Genomic DNA, 20,276 nt, shown 5'->3' with positions numbered 1-20,276 from the left:
GCACACTTTGGATATCCATTTCACATTGTACATAAACGAAAACATGATATTGTTGTACATAATTCCCCGTGTACAGTTTGATTGGTTTGATTGCATTGAAAATTACACTCTGTATCCCTTTCTGTGTGTGTACAATGTAAATAAATAGTTTCTCGCGATCTGCAATGCTGTTCTACTCAAATCTGGTACAAACAGCGTCATTTGGGCAGTGTAAAAAGGGGCTGCGCTTAGCTGAACGAGCAGAAACCCGTCTGAAATCGAGGTCCTGTAATTGTGCTTTGCATGAACTTTGCTTACATCTGGCATATTTTCCGAAAAAAAATAAATGCATGTTTTCAAAAAATCATCTAGTCTTTTTCAAAGTAAATGTTTACTTTTTATATTTTGAGCACTGTTTCCAGACATATTCATTATATTTCTCAATACAGTCCAAAGTCCTCGTTAAAACTTTACTTTGGATGATCGAATCTAAAAAAAAAAAAAAAAAATGTTGTCTTACTTTAGGTTTTTAGTCGATGACTTTTTGTCAAATTCAACATACCCTACACGTTGCTTCAAACTAATTTTTGAAAAATCGCTTTCTTTTCCTGGATATCGCAAGATGTACTTGTGACATTGATAAATTTCTCAACAAAATGATTCTGCTTTTTTTGACACTTCATACAAATAGTTGGAATATGAGGATTTTTTTCTTATTTTTTTATTTTTTTACACACACATTTCACAGATGTGACAAGTAGTACATTTTTCACTTTCACACGTGCTTTTCATTTTTTTTTTGCATTATTTTTCAGTTTGAGTTCAAAACTCCATCGAGGATCTGCCGAAATGAGTAAATACGACAAGTGCTGAAAAAATCGAGATTTGCATACTTTTTTGCATTTAAGACAGAAAAAGGAATTATTCAATCTTTTTTAGTTTGTACCCCGTTGGTTGGTCAAAGTCAAACTAAAAAGTGACGAACTGTCATTTTTTACACGGCGCTCACGCACACTATCAAAACAAACGTTTAGTAGTGTGTGTGAACTCCGTGTAGAAGGGGTGTCAAACTAAAACGTGACCCCGTTCGTTTGACAACAGTTGGTGTCAAACCATCGGGGTTTGAGTGTATTATTTTTTGAGATCATAAATAGGGCATTTAATCGCTTTATACACAGTAAGTACAGTCCAGACTGGATTATCCGAAATTTCGAGTATCCGAAGGTTTGTATGAGACTTAGAACAATCAAATCGCGAACCTTTAAATTTTTTTTTCCTATTTTATCCAGGTTTTTAAGCGAAGATGGCGTTTGAATGGTGAACGCCCGAAATGTCAAAATCGCGCAGTAGCACCAACATTAGAAAAAAATGTGGCTGTCATGCCATGGCACACTTGTTGCGTAATGTTGGTACCACTGCGTGATTTTGACATTTCGGGCGTTCACCATTCAAACGCCATCTTCGCTTAAAAACCTCGATACTTTTTTTATATTACTAACATCAAATTCGAGTTTTGCGATCCCATTTTAGTCAAATTTGAATGGTTGGGGAACGTTCTTTTATTACGTAACGCAAATAAAAGATTTTTGGACCCCAATCGTAACACAATTTTCAAACAAATTTTAAAAAATTTGTGTGGAGCGTAACACGCCCCCTCCCCATTGCCTTACGTATTGAAAAAATGCTCCCTTGATTGCCCATTGTATCCAGGTTTTTAAGCGAAGATGGCGTTCGAATGATGAACATCCGAAATGTCAAAATCGCGCAGTAGCACCAACATTAGAAAACAAATGTGGCTTTCATGCCATGGCACACTTTTTTCGGAATATTGGTACCACTGCGTGATTTTGACATTTCGGACGTTCACCATTCGAACGCCATCTTCGCTTAAAAACCTGGATATAAACCAAGGGAATGATGGAAAGAGAGGAATCACAAATCCGTATAGGGGAACTATACCCTTTCTCAGCCTATTTCTATTATCGGCCTATCAGCACTTTGATCATGAATTACAGCTTTCATAAAGTGTTTTTGACGGTTCCAAAGCAATAAATAGCTCAAACAAAAGTGAGCAAGCAACTCTCCATTGTTGATACATCTGAAAATGTTGATTTTATAGCGAAAAACGGCAAAAGTGATGAGAATTGGTCGAACGGCTTAGAGTGATTAAAATGGGCATATTTCCCCTAAATAATTTCAAGATTGTTCAGGTGTAAACCGAAAACGCGATCAAAAATTAAAATGGAAGAATAAGGCTTTTAACTGCTTATTTAATTGTCGGTGTACAGGACGCCGCACTGTTTAATCATTTTCTGACGTACATTAAATTTTGCAGTCCAAACCCAGCCATTGAATTGTAAAAATATTTTTTTTTTCAAATTTTCTTTTCTTGATTTGTGCACCTACGTCGAAGACCAAAATTTAGAGGTGGGCAAAATCGCTCTTTTTTAGGAGCCGCTCATTTTCGTTCGCTCATTAAAAAGAGCCGCTCTTTTGAACGGCTCTTTCGCTCTTTTTCAAAATTTGGATGAAAAGGTTTTTTTTAAGAATCGTGTGATTTTATAACACATTGGACTTTTATAAATTATTTGATAAAAAAATTAAACTGAAAACGAGAAGATGCCCTTGAAAACCATAGGTCTTGGTGGTCTTCATGTCAAGATTTCTACTCGAACCTAAACTTTCGAGTAATAGAATGGCATCCAAACCTAAATCTAGCATGCCGGAAAAATTGCTTGTAATTTTAAAATTGTATTAATTTCTACATGAATTGAAATAATGCTCATATTTTATTTGTAGAAAATATTCTGTGAACTTTTTAGATAAAATATTCAGTATTCGGTACATTTTTGGTAAGATTTTAACAAATCATTTACTTTTGGGATTATTTTTTATAAGCATTGACATTTTTGAAATTGCATTTCCAATTCTCAAAAACAAATTTAATACTAATTTTTTTTTTTTTGAAAATTCAATAAATTATATTTATATCAAAAATCATGCCATCTTGAAACGGTTCTTTCAAAAAACCGGAGATAAAAAAAGAACCGCGGTTCTTTTTTTGTGAGCCACGATTCGTTCGCTCTTTTCAGTGAACTGGCTCTTTGAACGGCTCGTTTTTTTGCCCACCTCTACCAAAATTGTTTACTTTTTGCTCTTTGGTCTGACAGTCTTGGTCTGACAGATTTGTTCTGTCAGTTTTATCATGGATTTTGGTCTGGTCTAGGCGAGGATAGGACACAGCACCTTCCTGATAAAAACAAGCTTGTATTAGATATTTCATCACCGTCATTTTTACCGCCATCTTGGATTTAAAAAAGCAAAATAAATAAATTAAGCTCAACAATCAAAAATAAGACTACTAAAAAACTTTTTTCTGTGATTCGATTATCTGAAGTTAAATTTTGCCATGGCCTTCGGATAATAGAGTCTGGACTGTAATTTCTAAACTAACAATAATTGCATATAATAAAACATATCAGCGATTCCACGTCAAACTAGCAGGTTCCATCAAATTCAAAAATGCCCCGATAAAAAAAAATGCAAAATATCATATTATTTTTCAAATATTGAATCGATGGCTTGTCACTTTAATATCTAAGCTTTTTATTTTTTCCCCATCGATTTTGGTTAGACTCGTGGCCTAATTTATAGTGCTGCTAAGAATAAAACCGTGCTTTCTCCTTTAATCTTATCAAACTGTGCACAGTGGGCGAAATGGAACCCAAAATCGGACTTAATTGAACGCGGCTGGTTCCCTGGTATAAAACATAGTGTTTCTTATGTAAAAAAATCCGGGGAATCGATTGGTGATGGATTCATCCACCGCACGAAACGGCAAAGGGTCCATTTTGCCCCAATTACTTATTTTTTAACATTTTTTCTTGAAAATCGGTCTGTATTTAGAGCGGAGGCTTTTTGCGGCCTTTCAAAATGCACTTAACTTATTTGAAAATGTCCCAGGAATCCAGTAAAAATAACCACTTGCACCGCAAAAATCATCTAGGGTCCATTTAACCCCAATTCCGCTATAAAAGCATTTTTGGCCGTTTTCAGATGTTAGGTCAGATTTCAAAAATCTGAAAATATTTTCATCGTAAAGATCAGACAATTTTACATAAGAATGACGATTTGCACTTGAAAGTTTGACACATTTATGTTGATATAGAAATTAAACTTAATAAAAAGATTGAAGAATCACTTTTGGGCCAATTTTCCCAAACGCAGAATAAACTGCCTTTCACATACATTTTATTTTTATCAACATAAATGTGTCAAACTATCAAGTGCAAATCGTTATTCTTATGTAAAATTGTCTGATCTTTACGATAAAAATATTTTCAGATTTTTAAAATCTTACCTAACATTTGAAAACGGCCAAAAATGCTTTTATAGCGGAATTGGGGTTAAATGAACCCTAGATGATTTTTGCGGTGCATGTGGTTATTTTTACTGGATTCCTGGGACATTTTCAAATAAGTTAAGTGCATTTTGGAAGGCCGCATAAAGCCTCCGCTCTAAATACAGACCGATTTTCAAGAAAAAATGTAAAAAAATGGGGAATTGGGGCAAAATGGACCCTTTGCCGTTTCGTGCGGTGGATGAAACCATCACCAATCGATTCCTCGGATTTTTTTACATAAGAAACACTATTATTCATACCAGGGAACCAGCCGCGTTCAATTAAGTCCGATTTTGGGTTCCATTTCGCCCACTGTGCTGTGTCAGTAAATTCTGCAACAATGCGCCAAAATCTGGATCATCCACGTCATCGTTTCATCTCTCGGAATTATCACCAGCAAGCAACAACATTCCACGCAGATGTATGTACATAGCTTGACGAGGAAGTAAACCTTATCAAGACTGTAAAAATTTACCACCAATCATTGCCGGCTTGCCACTCAGTCAAAAAAACTGCATGATTTTTTTTTTTGGAAATCTATATCGCTATACAGTACGCACCTGTTGGTTGGATGCTTGTCAGTTAGTTCACGTTGCGTCACATTTTAAGTTGTATTTATTCACTCAGCACAGTCACACGCGGCCGATAAATTTAAGATAAAGCACGCGGGTTCGATTTGGGCCGTTATCAGTAGCTAAATATGTATGTACATCGCAGGGTTGGAATCGTAGGTGGGGAAGTGGGGGAAGTTTAGATAAGATATATATTTTTCTGATGTTCGTTGTCAATGTTCGACCAGCGGCGGCGATTCGGCAAACTTGTATGATATCGGTCAGTCGAATTTGGCCCGGCCACCGGAACCGTACTATTAACCGAGGAATGAGCTCCTGAAATTGCATAAATGTTGTTAAACTCAACTATGTGACAGTGAATTGTGCCTCACGAAAATCGTGATAATTATGAAAGTTTATATCAATTAGAAAAGATATTGGATACAAGATAAGGAAAAATCATGGTGTTTGCAAATTACAGTGTTTTCAGGGCTTTCGCCATTTTTGCAGGAGTTTTCGGTATCGTAAGTGATTCACCTAGAACGCAAATGTGACAAGCTCAAGTGGTAAACGTCTTTCCTTTTTTGTTGAAACAGTTCCAATCGTTGATATGGATTGGATTTGCCATAACCGGAATAGTGGCATACTACTGTGACATGGATTTCTCCGTCCAAACGGATACGCTGGGTTCGCTGCTCACGTTGACGTTCTTCCATCAGTACTTTGAGGGTAAGTATTTAGGAATTATGATGAGTTATAAAACTAATTTAGACTTTTTTAAAGTAAAATAATATGAAGCAAATAAAAAAATAGTCATAAACTTCTGACATACCTTTTTATAAATTTCAAAAGTTTGCAATTATATGATGTTTCATTAAGCTTTATTATGCTTGATTTTTTACTACTTATATCAAAAATAGTAACAATAAAATAAAATGTTGTCTTTATTTCAAAGGCGGTTAGTTTCGTAACCTTACAAACTCTTTCAAACAAAACCTAATTCTTGTTTTATTATGGATTATGATAGCAAGACATAAGCCGAAGATAAGATTCCCCAGTGTTAGTCAATAGTTTCATACTATCAAGTGCTTGTGCTTTAATGCACTGCTTATGCATTAAAAATACTCGAGAAACAACAGAATCATAAACATAAACAATTATTTGAAAATCGACTTAAAAAATACATTTTCATCAGCAAACAAACTGTCTGCTTAGTGATTCACTTTACCTTCCCAAGAAATCCCCATCCCGAACGTTGGTATGCGCTTGATTTTTTTTTCATATCAATTTGGATTAATCCACCACGCAAATCCCGTTAGCCGAAAAAAAAATCTTATCTGATCGCTAGCCTCAATGACTGTGTGCCGACGAAAGTGGCGATAAGGTCTGAGAAATCTGGTCGACTATCACTAATTTGGACTCTTTCATCACTGTTTTTCAATCTGTTTGGGAAATTGCGGTCACGGCCCGATATTTTCACCAAAAATGTTGATGAATTGGTTTTGTTAGTTTATTTTTACTCAGCAATAGCATTCATGCTCATAAACACATAATTGTCTCACGAGCAATTATAAAGAAATGAGAAAAACGTCAAATTTATTTTGAAATTCTTCTAACAATTAGAATTTCAAACTGTTCTGGAGTTAGGCTGGTACAAATATTTTTAAAAGTTTTTGTCACCCCCCCCCCCCCTTCAAAATTGGCCCGAAAAATCAGGGGGCAAAAAAAATATTATTACAATAAACTTCAAAATGTCAATGAAAATTCAAGTGCAACCAACTGAAATCAAATTAAAATACATTCTTCTGCGTTTAAAATCATTTTTAGCATGTTTGGGTTTACTAAAAAATCTTAAGATTTTTTGAAAATTTTCGATGCAAAATCTTTTTTTTCGATACAATTTTTGTTTTTGTCAGGTCTTAGATTTTTTGAAAATTAATGATTGCAAAACAACTGAACTAGTGTAAAATGCATTTTAAAACACTTTTTTTATTTAAGTGTGAAGACTATGGCTTGTTATTTAAATTTTTATATTTTTTTATTTTTTGCCCCCCCCTTGACCTCGGTCAGGGCCGAGGGACAAAAACTTTTTTAAATATTTGCATCGGCCTTATGATATTTAAATCATACATGTTAATAAAAAACTGAATCAATTCAGTAGTTTGCCCTACAGAAATAAATTCAATTTCACATTGCTAAATCATGTGCCGGGACTCATGGTGTAAGCGTGGTTGCCTCTCACCCAGTCGGCCTGGTTTTGATCCCAGACGGTCCCGGTGGCATTTTTCGAGACGAGATTTGTCTGACCACGCCTTCCGTCGGACGGGGAAGTAAATGTTGGCCCCGGTCTAACCAAGTGGTTAGGTCGTTAGCTCAATCCAGGTGAAGGAATCATCTCCCTGGGTCCTGCCTCGGTGGAGTCGCTGGTAGGCAGTTGGACTAACAATCCAAAGGTCGTCAGTTCGAATCCCGGGGTGGATGGAAGCTAAGGTGTAAAAAGAGGTTTGCAATTGCCTCAACAATCAAGCCTTCGGACACCTAGTTTCGAGTAGAAATCTCGAAATCGAGAACGCCAAGGCAATGCTGTAGAGCAAATAATTTGATTTGAAATCATGTGCTACAAATGAAAAAAAAAAAAAACACCTGAAAAAGTATATTTAATCTTATTTGAATGATTTTGATAATGTTTTACAATTCTTGAATGAGTCATGAAAATAATATCATTATTGTACTACACTCAAACCCCGATGGTTTGACACCAACTGTTATCAAACGAACGGGATCATTTTTTAGTTTGACAACCCTTTTTCACGGAGTTCACACGCACTACCAAACGTTTGTTTTGATAGTGTGTGTAGTTGACTTTACCAACGGGATACAAACTAAAAAAGTGTCAAACGAAAAAGTGACCAACCACCGGGGGTTGAGTGTTAAAAGAATCAAAATGTAATTCTACACTGAGCAAAACTCCCACAGCGCATCGAAGTGTTTCGCACTTGATCTGGCCCTGCTGTACAGAGCACTCAAATATAAATCGTAAAACACTTGAAATTTCGGTGATTGGCCATGAAATAATTTCAATAGCCTAATACTTGAATTTTAAATGGTGTTGAAAAATAATAGTACGTACAAGCGATATACAGGTTCTCGCTTGCTAGTCGTGCACGCTACCACTGCGCCGGCCGGCCAGTTGAAAACGGGAGAGTTTTTTGTGCTACTCGTTTTAGCCTTCGATAAAAGTCGCGCTAAAATCAATCAGTGAAACATATTAAATTCAAGAGGAAAATCACGTTGACTTTGAACAGTGCCTGTTTTGGGTAGATCTTAAGATCAATTTCAAGTGTTTTCCTCATCACTTTGAATAGTTCAAGGCAGTGGGACAAATTCATGAGCAAAACACTTGAAAAGCTTGAGCCACCCCAACGACAATAACATGTCAAAAAATACCAAAAAAGTCAATCGCCCAAACACTTGCATTTGATAGTGGTTTGGATTGATGTTGAAACACTAATCAATTAAATCTATGATGTGGCTTTATTCAATTATTCAAGTGTTTGGGCACTTGCATTAAACGTGTGGCGTATTTTCAGTGTAAAATTTGGAAGTTCGATTACACTGAGCAAAACTCACACAGCGCATCGAAGTGTTTCGCACATGATCTGACCCTGCAGTACAGAGCACTCAAATATCAATCTCAAAACACTCGAAATTGCGGTTATTGGCCATGAAATAATTTCAATAGCCAAACACTTGAATTTTAAATGGTGTTGGAAAATAATAGTACGTACAATCGATATACAGGTTCTCGCTTGCTAGTCGTGCACGCTACCACTGTGCCGGCCGGCCAGTTGATAACGGGAGAGTTTTTTGTGCTAGTCGTTCTAGCCTCGCTTCTAGTTATCGATAGAAGTCGCGCTAAAATCAATCAGTGAAAACATTAAATTCAAGTGGAAAATCACGTTGAATTTGAATAGTGCTTGTTTTGTGTAGATCTTAAGATCAATTTCAAGTGTTTACCTCATCACTTTGAATAGTTCAAGACAATGGGACAAATTCATGAGCAAAACACTTGAAAAACTTGAGCCACCCGAATGACAATAACGTGTCGAAAAATACCAAAAAGTTAATCGCCCAAACACTTTCATTTGATAGTGATTTGGATTGATGTTGAAACACAAACCAATTAGATTTATGATGTGGCTTTATTCAATCATTCATGTGTTTGGGCACTTGAATAAATAGTGTGGCGTATTTTCAGTGTATAATTAGTATGGGACTTCGGATAATCAAATCACGAACATTTTTTTCTTTTTTAACATCAAATTAGAGTTCTGCGATTCATTTTAGTCAAATTTGAATACAGTCCAGACTCGATTATCCGAAGCCTCGATTATCCGAAGTTTCGATTATCCGAAGTTTCGATTATCCGAAGGTTTGTATGGGACTTCGTATAATCGAATCACGAACAAAAAAAAAGTTTTCGTATTTTTTCATTTTTTTCTGTTAAAACATACAATTTCTAACTAGGATTTTTTCATTTACTTCCTCAAATTTAAATAAATTTCATTAACAGTAAATAAACTTAGTTAAACGAATATATAATTCCATGTTTTTAAATTAAACATTTACTGAAACCTTACCAATGGTTGACTTGGCGTAGTTAATTCAATGTGATCAGGGGGAGGCTTAGGGAAACTAAGGAAATTTATCTGGGTTTAAGGCATGTGAAAATAAAGTGGATTATTCGTCTATAAAAAACATATTAACAATTTGTAAACCCTGCAGGAACCTGCACCATGACCGACATCCCGGTGATTGACATGACGGCGGTTCGGGAACTCAACCTTCTTTCGCCGGGTGACCTGCACGCCTGGATCTGGGTCTACCTGATTTTGCACATCTTCTGGGCGATAAGCTCTCTCATCCTGCTTACAAGTATTGTATCAAAATCATGAAATGTTCACGCAATAAGCTGAAAAAAGGACTTTGATCACTTTCAGATGCCCGCAAGAAGTACATCCGGTACGTGAACGTCTTCCTGTACATCTGGATCGTATTCACCGTTACGATCAGCATCCTGGACCTGGCGTTGGGAATTCAGTTTGCCGTCGACTACGACACCATTATTGTAAATGATTTTTTATTTTTTTTTTGTATTGGGTTATAACTATTGATTTTTGCAGAACGCTCTCTTCCTGCGGATCGCGCAACCAACGGTGACTCAGGCGGACCACGTTCTGTCCCTGGCTGCGACCGTTTCCGGAATCATGCTGGTGATGGCCTTTCGCGGTTGGATCTTCTGGCTCGTCAACGTTGGACTGGCGGTGTATTTGTTCACGCAGACGTTTAAAATCTACGACTACAACCAGCTCAGGAGAAAGGTACGGTCTTTTGGATCATTTGAACTGGGTGATGTCACGAATGCTTGTCTGAGAAACCAATCCATCAATCAAGCAGTTGATGGTGGCGCTTCTTAGCTGGCATGCGATAAAACGAATTGGTTGGTTCTACCAGTTATTTTATCATTTCCTTTCTATGTTTGACAGAGTGCCGGAATGGCCAATGGAGGATTCGTTGGAGACCAGGGAGCACGGCGGGCACCGATTGATGCGTATGATTCGAGGTAATATTTGCAGAAATGTACCATTGGTGCAAGAAATGGATTTGAATTTTTACACTTTTCCTAGTCCCCAACCACATAACGCCGAGCCCGAAGACTATCGCCGTCCTTACAACGGCCCTCCGGTAACCAACTACCGCCGTCCGCTGGATCGCATCAGTGAACAGCCGCGGGAGATTATCGAGCGCCCGATTCAACACCATCACCAGCCCGATTGGAGATCCAATAGTCCGCAATATCAGCCCCAACAACAACAACAACAGCAACAGCGTCCTTACACTCCCCAGCAGCCCCAATTGGTGCCACCCCCGCAGCAAAACTTCACGGCAACGCGAACCTTCGAACCGCTGGCCCGGGAACAGTCCTTCACCGAACCGGAAGTGGAAATCCGACCGGATCCGCCAAAGCCGATTCCCCCACCTCCACCGCCCAAGAATTTTAACGCGATGAACACCGTCGTCCGGAGGGATCACGCCGCGGCCAAGGTTGCCCAGGAGCTCAACTACCGGAACAGTATCAACGCCGGCGGCCCCAGTGGAAACGGACTGCGAACGTTTGGACTGGCCGCGAGTTCAAACGGGGGAGACGCCGGTGAACTGCCGACGCCGAACTATAGCCCGCCGATGCCCCGGGTGAACCCGTTCGAGAATCGACCACCGCTGAGGTCGGTACTAAGGAATTCAAGATATCAGTAGGGGACCACGTTTGACAATCTTTCCCCATCGAAACTAAGCTCGTTTATATTTTAAAGTTAGAAATACTGTACAATAGGCCGCAATAAAAAATACGTGGATCACATATTGTTTAGTTTTCTTCCACAAATCCATCAAATCCAATTCCGCTGTGAAACTGTCATCTTTTCCTGTTCTTCTGGAGAAAAGAAATAGCCTACAGTCATCCGTAATATTCGGAACAGTTTACAGAACGGCCAACGCTGCACATAATAATTTGCTTGCGAAAGCTTTTCTTGTGATCTTTCGATTGATGTATTGACTGACTGTAAATTACCACGTTTGATATATTTTTAAAGAAAAACATTGACCCTTGAAATCTACAAATTAGAAACTCTTTTTTCTTACGAATGTAAACAAACTTTGGTTCACTCCAGGGGTAAATATTTTTTACAACATAATGACTTAACACACTGAAACCAATGTAGAGGAACTATACCCTTTCTAAGCCTATTTCTATTATCAGCCTATCAGCACTTTGATCATGAATTACAGCTTTCATAAAGTGTTTTTGACTGTTCCAAAGTAATAAATAGCTCAAAGAAAAGTGAGCAAGCAACTCTACATAGTTGATACATCTGAAAATGTCGATTTAATAGCGGAAAACGGCAAAAGTGATTAGAATTGGTCGAACGGCTTAGAGTGATTAAAATGGGTATATTTCCCCTAACTCAAGCTTAGTCTGGTCTGCTAACATTTGTGTGTGAAAATATCAGTTTAATTCAGGTATTCCACAATTGTGGGAGGCACAATAACATCCCACAATCATGGAACAGGCAATTGGAGGCAGTGTTTTGCTGCTCTGGAAAGGATGGTCTTGAAATGCAGTTGTTTGTTTAAAAAAATACTACTTTTACTTGTGAAATAGCAAGATGTCCAAATATAGGTCTAAAAATAATAACAAAATACAAAATTAATACTTTTCAATACCAGTTCTGAAAAGTAGAACTTTTCAAATGGGTCCATAAAGACCAGGATGTTGAAAAATAAATTATGTATTATTTAATGAAATTTTATGTAATATTTCTGGCAGACTTTTTGCTTAAAAAGCAAAATTAAGCTGGTCATTGTTTTCTTTCTTCAATTTACAAATTTAAATGTAATGGAGAACAAACACCACGTACATCCCATTTTCAAGCAATGTTTCCGAAACCCTTTCATCAATTCGAACCTCCGCACATTTTACAGTCAGGATGATAAGCAACCAGCAACACTCTTGGGGATTGTAGCTTTAACCCCCCCTACGAAGGGTCATTCGGTTGGCCTGCTGCTGACGCCCGGCATCCTTTTCTTGCTGCTGATAGTGCGCGTGGAGTTCGCGCCCACAGAATTGGTGTCATAACAAATTGTGTTCTGATTCGTCTTGTTCCGATTTGTGAGCGTGTTGTGTTCTGGACGAGGGTCAAACTGCAAGGCCCGACGACGACTTGAACACTAGGAGTGCCAAGCTTGAAAAAAACGTTGATTTTATTTCTTGGGTAGTTTGACGAAATTCAAATAAGGAATAGTTCAGCTTTTGATTTATTTTATCATCCTAACACTGACTTTTCCTATGTTGATATTGTAGGTGTTAACGCCTCTTGGCGCAATAGAGTGGCGCTGCACATTTTGCCTACATTGTCTGTGGATGGTTTACGTAAAATGTAAGCTTACGAATTAATTGTGCGTATATTTAAAAAAAATCTTAGCCTCGGAGTGCTGATAAGTGCGCCGTTGTGTTGTAAGGACTGACGAGATTACACAGCAGACTGCGCGGTCAATGTCAGCTGAGCGGGAAAAGGGAGTGATTTCGCAAAAGTTCTGAGGAATTTTTGAACGTTAATGAAAAAAAAAATGACATTGCTTATCACTACAATGACGCCGCACATTTTTGTCTTTGAAAGCGTTTATTAACCCTTATTTTATAATAAATGAACAGATGTAGTTCCGTTTCTAGCAGGCAATATTTAATTACAGTCCAGTCTCGATTATCTGAAGTTTTGATTACCCGATAGATCTCCATGCAATCTTCGGGTTATTTAGTAACGATTTTTGGAGTGGTTGCCTGTACGGTACCAAATGAATATTCGCATAAGTCCTTAATGAAAAATGTATTTCGAGCATCCAGCAGTTAGCTTTGCGTCTGTTCAACAATAAATATTAAATTTCTGAAAAAACTCTTTCTTTTACTTTTTGAATCTGCCAATAAAAATTTAAAAAAGAACTACCCTGCTTGAGTAGCATCCAACAAAATCAGTCATACTTCATCATATGTTTTCAAAACATGTTTTAGAGCTTTTTTTATTCCTTTTTGTCTTCGTCATTTTACTATTAACGTTATCAGCAATCAAGGCAGAGGCTACCAAGGGAAAGTTAAAAATTGTAATAACAAAAAATAAAGTTAAAAAACACACACAGTTCAAATCGTCTTGATAACGACAGTCCTCCCAGTTGGTTCGAACGGTTTGGTGGTTGTTTGGCGAGCTGTTGGCACGTCAGTAGGGCGTACAGATTCACCGAGATCGGTTGTTCGTCAGCTCTTCTTTTCGTTCAGTGTGAGAAAAAGCAACAGCAAAATGGTGTTATGTCATATTCGCGCGACGTTGCGGCTTGGCCAACTGGTCGCCAGCAGGTCACAGCAGGCCAGGCACCAGTGTCGATTCCTCAGCACCAGCAGCTTCCTGTTGAAAGGTAAAAGGGCTGGGGATGGCTTTGATGTGGTTGCTAGATGAAGGATTTGGATAGTGCCGGTTTTTTAGAAGGTTGCGATATAAAGTGGGGTTAGGGGCGAAGAAGTGTGTTACCAAAACAAAACAAAAAGTTGACGATGGGAAGAGCTATTTATATAGGGTGGTTCGTAGCATGAATGAATAACTTTCAATAACGAGTTGGAAAACGTTGAACTAAAAAAATTAAATCATGTGTTTATAGTGTCTTATATAAAACAGATGAACAAAGGAAATGAAAAAAATAATAATAAGGTGCTTAGTCATGTTGAATAAGTCATCCATGATTGTACCATGGGTATTACAACATAATTTTATGTACAACGGTAGAAAAAACGATTAAAAACCATTTCTGATCACTTTTTCTTTAATTTTAATGCAAAAAAAAATTGACAAGACAACATTTTTTCAATGGATCAAATATGGTCCCCTTGGAACGAACTGTCAAGTAGGATTGATTTAAAAATCCATTTTAAACTCCTTGTGGTCGTACAAAGGGTCATTGTGTTCAGAAAAATAAGCTTTATCGCTGTAAACAATAATATCAGCAACCTAAGCTTCATTTTAGGACCCAATTGCCGTTATGTCACAACATTCTTTAGAGAAGCCATTTTGAGAGGCTGTCAAGCGCTCAACTAACTCCCAGTCACGGCGTTCTAGCAGGATTCTAGCAGAGTTCTATCAGAGCTGGATATTCTTACAGAATACTAGCAGAAATGTTCCACCGTTCTAGCAGGATTCTGACAGAACCAGCTCTGCTAGAATATTTCGTGACTGGGCTACTATGCGTCTCCACTGTGATACAACAAATATTCTCTATTCTTTAGAATTTCCAAATGTGAGTTAAAAAAAAAGATTTTTTTTTCAGCGCGAGTCACACAATACGACGAGTGCTGGAAAAATCAAGTTTTGCAACGAGTAGCGTACATTTTTTTTTGCGTTTCCTTCGTGAAACTACTGACTTCTACTGATATACTGACACGACGGAAGGGGCATATTTTCCTCTACTAAACATACCAAAGTTCTACTTTTCAGCACTGAAATTGGTACTTTTTTCTGCACTTGAATCGAAAAACATTGACTAAATACATGAACATTTGACATGAAATTGGTTCCATCGGAAGTTTTTCGGTATTGCAAATGCACGACTCGAGCAGAGAATTCCCTATTCCTTTTTAATTGAAAATACCTTTTGAATGGAATTTCAAGTCAAACATCCATGGAAAGTTTACATCCATATCGAAACAATATTTGAAAAAAGCATAACTTTTAGATACAAGTGCTGTAAAGTTCAACTTTTCAGCACCCCGTTGAGTGCTAACTTTTTCGCTAATTTGAATGGAACTGCATTTGAAAGAGCGAATCCAAATTCGCTAATTGGAACGACTGACAACTGTCAAAAACTTGAAACCACGTGTTCAGAAATTGTCGAACAATGGTGTTTGACAACTGGTTTTGACGGTTGAAAAAAAAAGTGGACATTCGAAGTAGCGAAATTTGAATTACCGAAACCAGGCGATGTTTGGAAATATAAAGAGCTTGCAGGCTAAATATGAGGTTAATGGTAAGTGGGGCAAATTTTGATGGTCAAAAAAGGTTTAAAATCTTAAATTTCCTCATTTTCGGAATTTTGGAATTTTTAATACGCATGAATGTGCTTATAAAATTAAACAAAATTAGTATTTTTGAAAAAGAACCAGATTCGGAGATTTTTTTTCCAATTTAAGGGTTTATACCCTATAATTATGTTCAATGAAAAGAGTGGGCAATTTCTCAATAATTTCTAAATAGTATCTTAAATGAGACTCAACTATATTTTTTAGAAATGTCACGAAAAAAAATTAAAACATATAAAAAATCGACTAGTCGAGAACAAAACACTGATGAAGTCTGCAAGTAGTAGACGAAATACGTAGCTGTCAAGATATTAAAATATATAGCGGAATTAAAAGGAACAACTCGTCTCTTTGTATAGTAATGGATTCTGTTAAAACGCTCAACCAAAGCACAATAAAAAACGATTATTCTATTGATTTGTCTTTTTGAAAATTCAAAAAAATAAAAAAAAGCTAACGTCATGATTCGAATTCCCGGACGCTTCGAAACCCGGACACCTCATCTTGTTTTACCAATTATTTGGATATAAGTTCACATTATGAATGTCAAAACTATTTTAACATCAACTTTAATCTAAAGTTTGTTTGAATGCTGTAGTTAATGTCAAAACAATAAAATAAAATAAAATTATAAGATTACCAAAAATGCGAAACATTTCACGTGAAATATTTCATAGGCGTCCGAAGCACCGGGAAGGCAAAGCAGAAATTTATGGTTTTGATTTCCTTAAACTCTAGCAAATTTTTATGTAAACTATCGATTGTTTTAATGTACCGTAAACAGGGGTGACTTTGATAGGATTTCAATTTGTTTTTAGAATATTTTCCAACAGGTAAGGTTTTTCTCAAGATTATTATTTTTAAAAAATGTACTGGGGTAGGCCACACAAAGTCCATGCACTATTTTGGAAAAAAAGTTTTTTCAATAGTGTTTAGAAAAATAGTTACGTTAAAAATTCTTGGTTTTAATTCCGGGGTGACTTTGATAGTCATAGTTTTTCTTTTTAAAATCATATTTAAGATGTTCAAACTTTATTTGTACGTTAAATGTACCATCACTAAAGTAGCTGATATAGTTTGTAAGAAAAAAAACAATGTTTATATTAAGTTAACTAAGTTTATAAGCTTTTTAACAAAATACATATAAATTTTAGGTAAAATTGTTAAAAAGTCGGAATTTTGCCTGAAATTTGTTAAAAATAGTTTTGTTTATAAAATTATCGATTTATATTGCATTTTAAACTGAATTCGAAGCACGAATCACAAGTTTTCACATTTTACATGAAATTTGTTCAACTGAATTTGCCTATAAATTTAGAGATTTTTTTTAATTGTGTTTCAAAAACACATATTATTTATTATTTACAAACTTATTTAACCTTCTCCTAGTGGAAAATTGTCCAAAGAATCCGAAAATGCATTCCGTTTTCCGATTAAAAATCATGTTCATTGAGAAAATCATGACACTTTGAGAAGTTTAAAATAATGACTTTCATCCACATTTTCTTAACTATAGTTAACTAACTTTATAAACTTTTCAAAAATTTATGAAAAGTTCTTCATGAGGTACTTTGAACACATCTCTACCACGGTCAGTATGTTTCTGAACCATTCCTTACGTATTTTAATTGTACTCTTCATTTTGCGGAAAAATCGCAAACCTATCAAAGTCACCCCGGCTATCAAAGTCACCCCGTTTTACGGTAATGATTTTTCGCACGAAAGATTCGTAAAAGGAATCTAAAAAAAATCATCATCTTGATTATTCGGCGGAACATCTTTTTCATTACTAAACTTCCAAGTGTAACGTCACACGTCGAAAAATGACCTGTCACATTTTGTAGATGGACAATGTGTGTAAACAAAGTGAAATAAATGATTTTGAGTGGTGCTTACAAGGATATTCACAAAAAATCATCAGCAGATTGATTTTCTTGGAGAATTTCGGAAGCAATTTTCTTTTGCGTGATTCGCCTCCTCTCTCTTTCGCGGGTGAAGAAAGTTCGCAAGCGAAATTGATTGTTTTGCGATTATTCCATCCCTGCACGTACATATTTTCAGACACAAAATCTGTCATCATTTCCAGATGCAATATTAGATACTGGTATTGATAAGGTACTGGTATTGATAGGATTTCAATTTATTTTTGGAATATTTTTCAACTGTTTAGGTTTTTCTCAAGATTATCATTTTTAAAACATGTACTTTTTTCAATAATACTTTTAAAAATAGTTGCGTTGAAAATTCTTATTTTTAATTCCGGGGTGACTTTGATAGTCATAGTTTTTCTTGTTAAAATTAAATATAAGGTGTTCAAATTTGATTCTTTGTCAACTTTACCATCGATAAGGTGGGTAAAATAGTTTTTAAGAAAAAAAATCAATATCTATTTTTAGTGGGTCTCGTGGCGCAGGGGTAGCGGCTTCGGCTGCCGATCCCGATGATGCTATGAGACGCGGGTTCGATTCCCGCCTTATCCACTGAGCTTCTATCGGATGGTGAAGTAAAACGTCGGTCCCGGTTTCTCCTGTCTCGTCAGAGGCGCTGGAGCAGAAATCCCACGTTAGAGGAAGGCCATGCCCCGGGGGGCGTAGTGCCAATAGTTTAGTTTTTTTTTTATTTTTAGTTAACTATGTTTATAAGCCTTTCAACAAAACAAATATATATTTTAGGTAAAATTGTTAAAAAATCACAACATTGCCTGAAATTTGTTAAAACAAGTTTGGTTTATTATATTATCGATTCATATTGTATTTTAAACGAAATTCGAAGCATGAATCAAAAGTTTTCACAATATAAAAAAAGTTCTTGAAGATTTTGTCCAAAGAATCTTAAAATGCATTCCGTTTTCTGATTCGAAATCATGGTCATTGAGTAATTCATGCAAGAAATCAAATCATCATTCGTTCGTCAACAGTTTCTTAATTATAGTTAACTAACTATTTAAACTAATAAAAATTGTATGCAAACTTCTTCTACTTTAAGTACATTGAACACTTCTTTACCATAGTTTGTATGATTCCACAGCATTCCAAACGTATTTTATTTGTACTCTTCATTTTGAAAAAAAAAATCTCAAACTTATCAAAGTCACCCCGTGGTAACATGATGTTGTGTTTATTAGTTTATTAGTGGCTCAAATATCAAGTTTGAAAACTATGGAATAGATAAATATAATGTTCCCAGCTTAACGTGTTATCACTATTTTTTTTTTAAAATTTTGATGCTGAAATACGAGTTTACCAATTTTTTTTTTCAAATTTTGTGTTTGGATACCAAATTTTAGCAAATATTCTTAACATCACTCATTAGCAACGTGATGAAATCAATGCTTGTATTGCATCATTTTTCGCAAATAAAGCGAATTAAAAATATTAAACAGCAGTCCAAGATCCGGAACCTTGCTCATTCTGCGTGATTCCAAACGTATTAAAGCAAAAGTCCGATAACCCGAGAGTTGTAAAATTGCTGAACTCTCGACACTGAATTCACGGCACTGAATTAATCTAATCTGCGTGCCTGTTCGTGGTGGAGCTTTCCGAAAAAAAAATGTTCTCGACACTTGTCACGTATTTGGGTGGTGAGAATTTCCTGACCAACTCATGAGGAATTGATGACGATTTGCTTTTTGGATTCACGAGGTCACCGTGCGATTAACACGTGCTCTAGGGTGGTACTTATGCGAGTTTTGTTCTTTTCTTTATTTTTCACTTTCAGAGAGATTGTTCACCGACAAACACGAATGGGTTGCCGTTGATGGAGATATCGGAACGGTTGGAATCTCGAAATTTGCACAGGTAATATTTTGGGCTTGAATTCAATTTTTGTATGAAAACTTATGATGTCTTCATCGTAATTGGCAGGAAGCCCTCGGTGACGTCGTGTTCGCCCAGTTACCTGACGTGGGAACGAAATTGGCCCAGAAGGACGAATGTGGTGCCTTGGAGAGTGTGAAAGCGGCCAGTGAGGTGTACTCGCCGGTGTCGGGAACCGTTACAGAAAAGAACACCGCCGTTGAGGAGACGCCTGGCCTGGTGAACTCGTCGTGTTATGAAAATGGTAAAAATAACAAAACGATTCCACCTTTAGTTTAAATATTAATAGAAATATTTTTAAAACTTTCAGGGTGGCTATTCAAACTGCGACTGACCAAGTCGGAAGAGTTGTCCAAGTTGATGAATGAAGAGCAGTACGCCGAGTTCCTGAAGCATGATGCCCACTAAAAGTAGTCACAGGTCGTTCGTCATAATTGCGAGAGAGCGAGAGAGAAAGTGATAGATTCAACCCAGAGATGCATCCAAACGGATTCAGTCAGTCGCTAAGCAGGGAGGAGTTATTGCAGCTAATCAGTCGAAGCATTATGCGCGCACGATCACGTGCAGTAGTGGATAGTTGCTAGGCCAGATAAGTCTTGTGTAAATCGAATGTTTGTAATTTAAATATAAAGTAAATACGTTTTTCCTACTCAACTTGGGTGTGGCTTTTCAATGCTTAGAAACAATCCGAAATTAAACAGGAGAATATCAAAAGATTTTGCTATTTTCGATTCACATTATAACACTTAAAAAAAAATATGAGTTATTTCTCCTCCCCTTTATGTGTGTTTTCCTCCCATTTTGTGTATTGTAAAATGCAACATATTTGTTATAGTCGACGATTTGCTATTGCACAA

The 20,276-nt window shown here is 36.6% G+C and overlaps 2 protein-coding genes across 2 annotated transcripts; both read left to right on the top strand.

The window, feature by feature from the left end:
* Positions 1–4,926: 4,926 nt before the first annotated feature.
* On the top strand, positions 4,927–11,350 carry LOC120420674 (uncharacterized). The gene is made up of 7 exons (XM_039583771.2): positions 4,927–5,456; positions 5,529–5,661; positions 9,718–9,867; positions 9,933–10,060; positions 10,116–10,313; positions 10,479–10,555; positions 10,620–11,350. Exons 1-7 carry the CDS (start codon positions 5,394–5,396, stop codon positions 11,245–11,247), a joined length of 1,377 nt encoding a protein of 458 aa, XP_039439705.1. The 5' UTR covers positions 4,927–5,393; the 3' UTR covers positions 11,248–11,350.
* Positions 11,351–13,621: 2,271 nt separating this feature from the next.
* LOC120420685 (glycine cleavage system H protein) lies at positions 13,622–20,073 on the top strand. Its single transcript, XM_039583780.2, has 4 exons — positions 13,622–13,953; positions 19,322–19,401; positions 19,468–19,663; positions 19,730–20,073. Exons 1-4 carry the CDS (start codon positions 13,839–13,841, stop codon positions 19,825–19,827), a joined length of 489 nt encoding a protein of 162 aa, XP_039439714.1. The 5' UTR covers positions 13,622–13,838; the 3' UTR covers positions 19,828–20,073.
* The last annotated feature ends 203 nt before the right edge of the window (positions 20,074–20,276 follow it).

This window comes from Culex pipiens, chromosome 3, assembly GCF_016801865.2.
Source record: "Culex pipiens pallens isolate TS chromosome 3, TS_CPP_V2, whole genome shotgun sequence".
NCBI classification, from domain to species: Eukaryota; Metazoa; Arthropoda; class Insecta; order Diptera; family Culicidae; genus Culex; species Culex pipiens.
The sequence above is the reverse complement of the archived record's forward strand: the minus strand, read 5'-3'. Positions and strand labels throughout refer to the sequence as shown.

What these genes read in the sequence shown, in the direction of transcription:
- LOC120420674 (XM_039583771.2), top strand. Translation starts at nt 5,394, where the DNA reads ATGGTGTTTGCAAATTACAGTGTTTTCAGGGCTTTCGCCATTTTTGCA. An exon ending in TCGACTACGACACCATTATT is followed by an intron (nt 10,061 to 10,115) that starts GTAAATGATTTT and finishes TGATTTTTGCAG; the next exon opens with AACGCTCTCTTCCTGCGGAT. An exon ending in ATTGATGCGTATGATTCGAG is followed by an intron (nt 10,556 to 10,619) that starts GTAATATTTGCA and finishes CACTTTTCCTAG; the next exon opens with TCCCCAACCACATAACGCCG.
- LOC120420685 (XM_039583780.2), top strand. Translation starts at nt 13,839, where the DNA reads ATGGTGTTATGTCATATTCGCGCGACGTTGCGGCTTGGCCAACTGGTC. An exon ending in CAGCAGCTTCCTGTTGAAAG is followed by an intron (nt 13,954 to 19,321) that starts GTAAAAGGGCTG and finishes TTTCACTTTCAG; the next exon opens with AGAGATTGTTCACCGACAAA. An exon ending in CTCGTCGTGTTATGAAAATG is followed by an intron (nt 19,664 to 19,729) that starts GTAAAAATAACA and finishes TAAAACTTTCAG; the next exon opens with GGTGGCTATTCAAACTGCGA.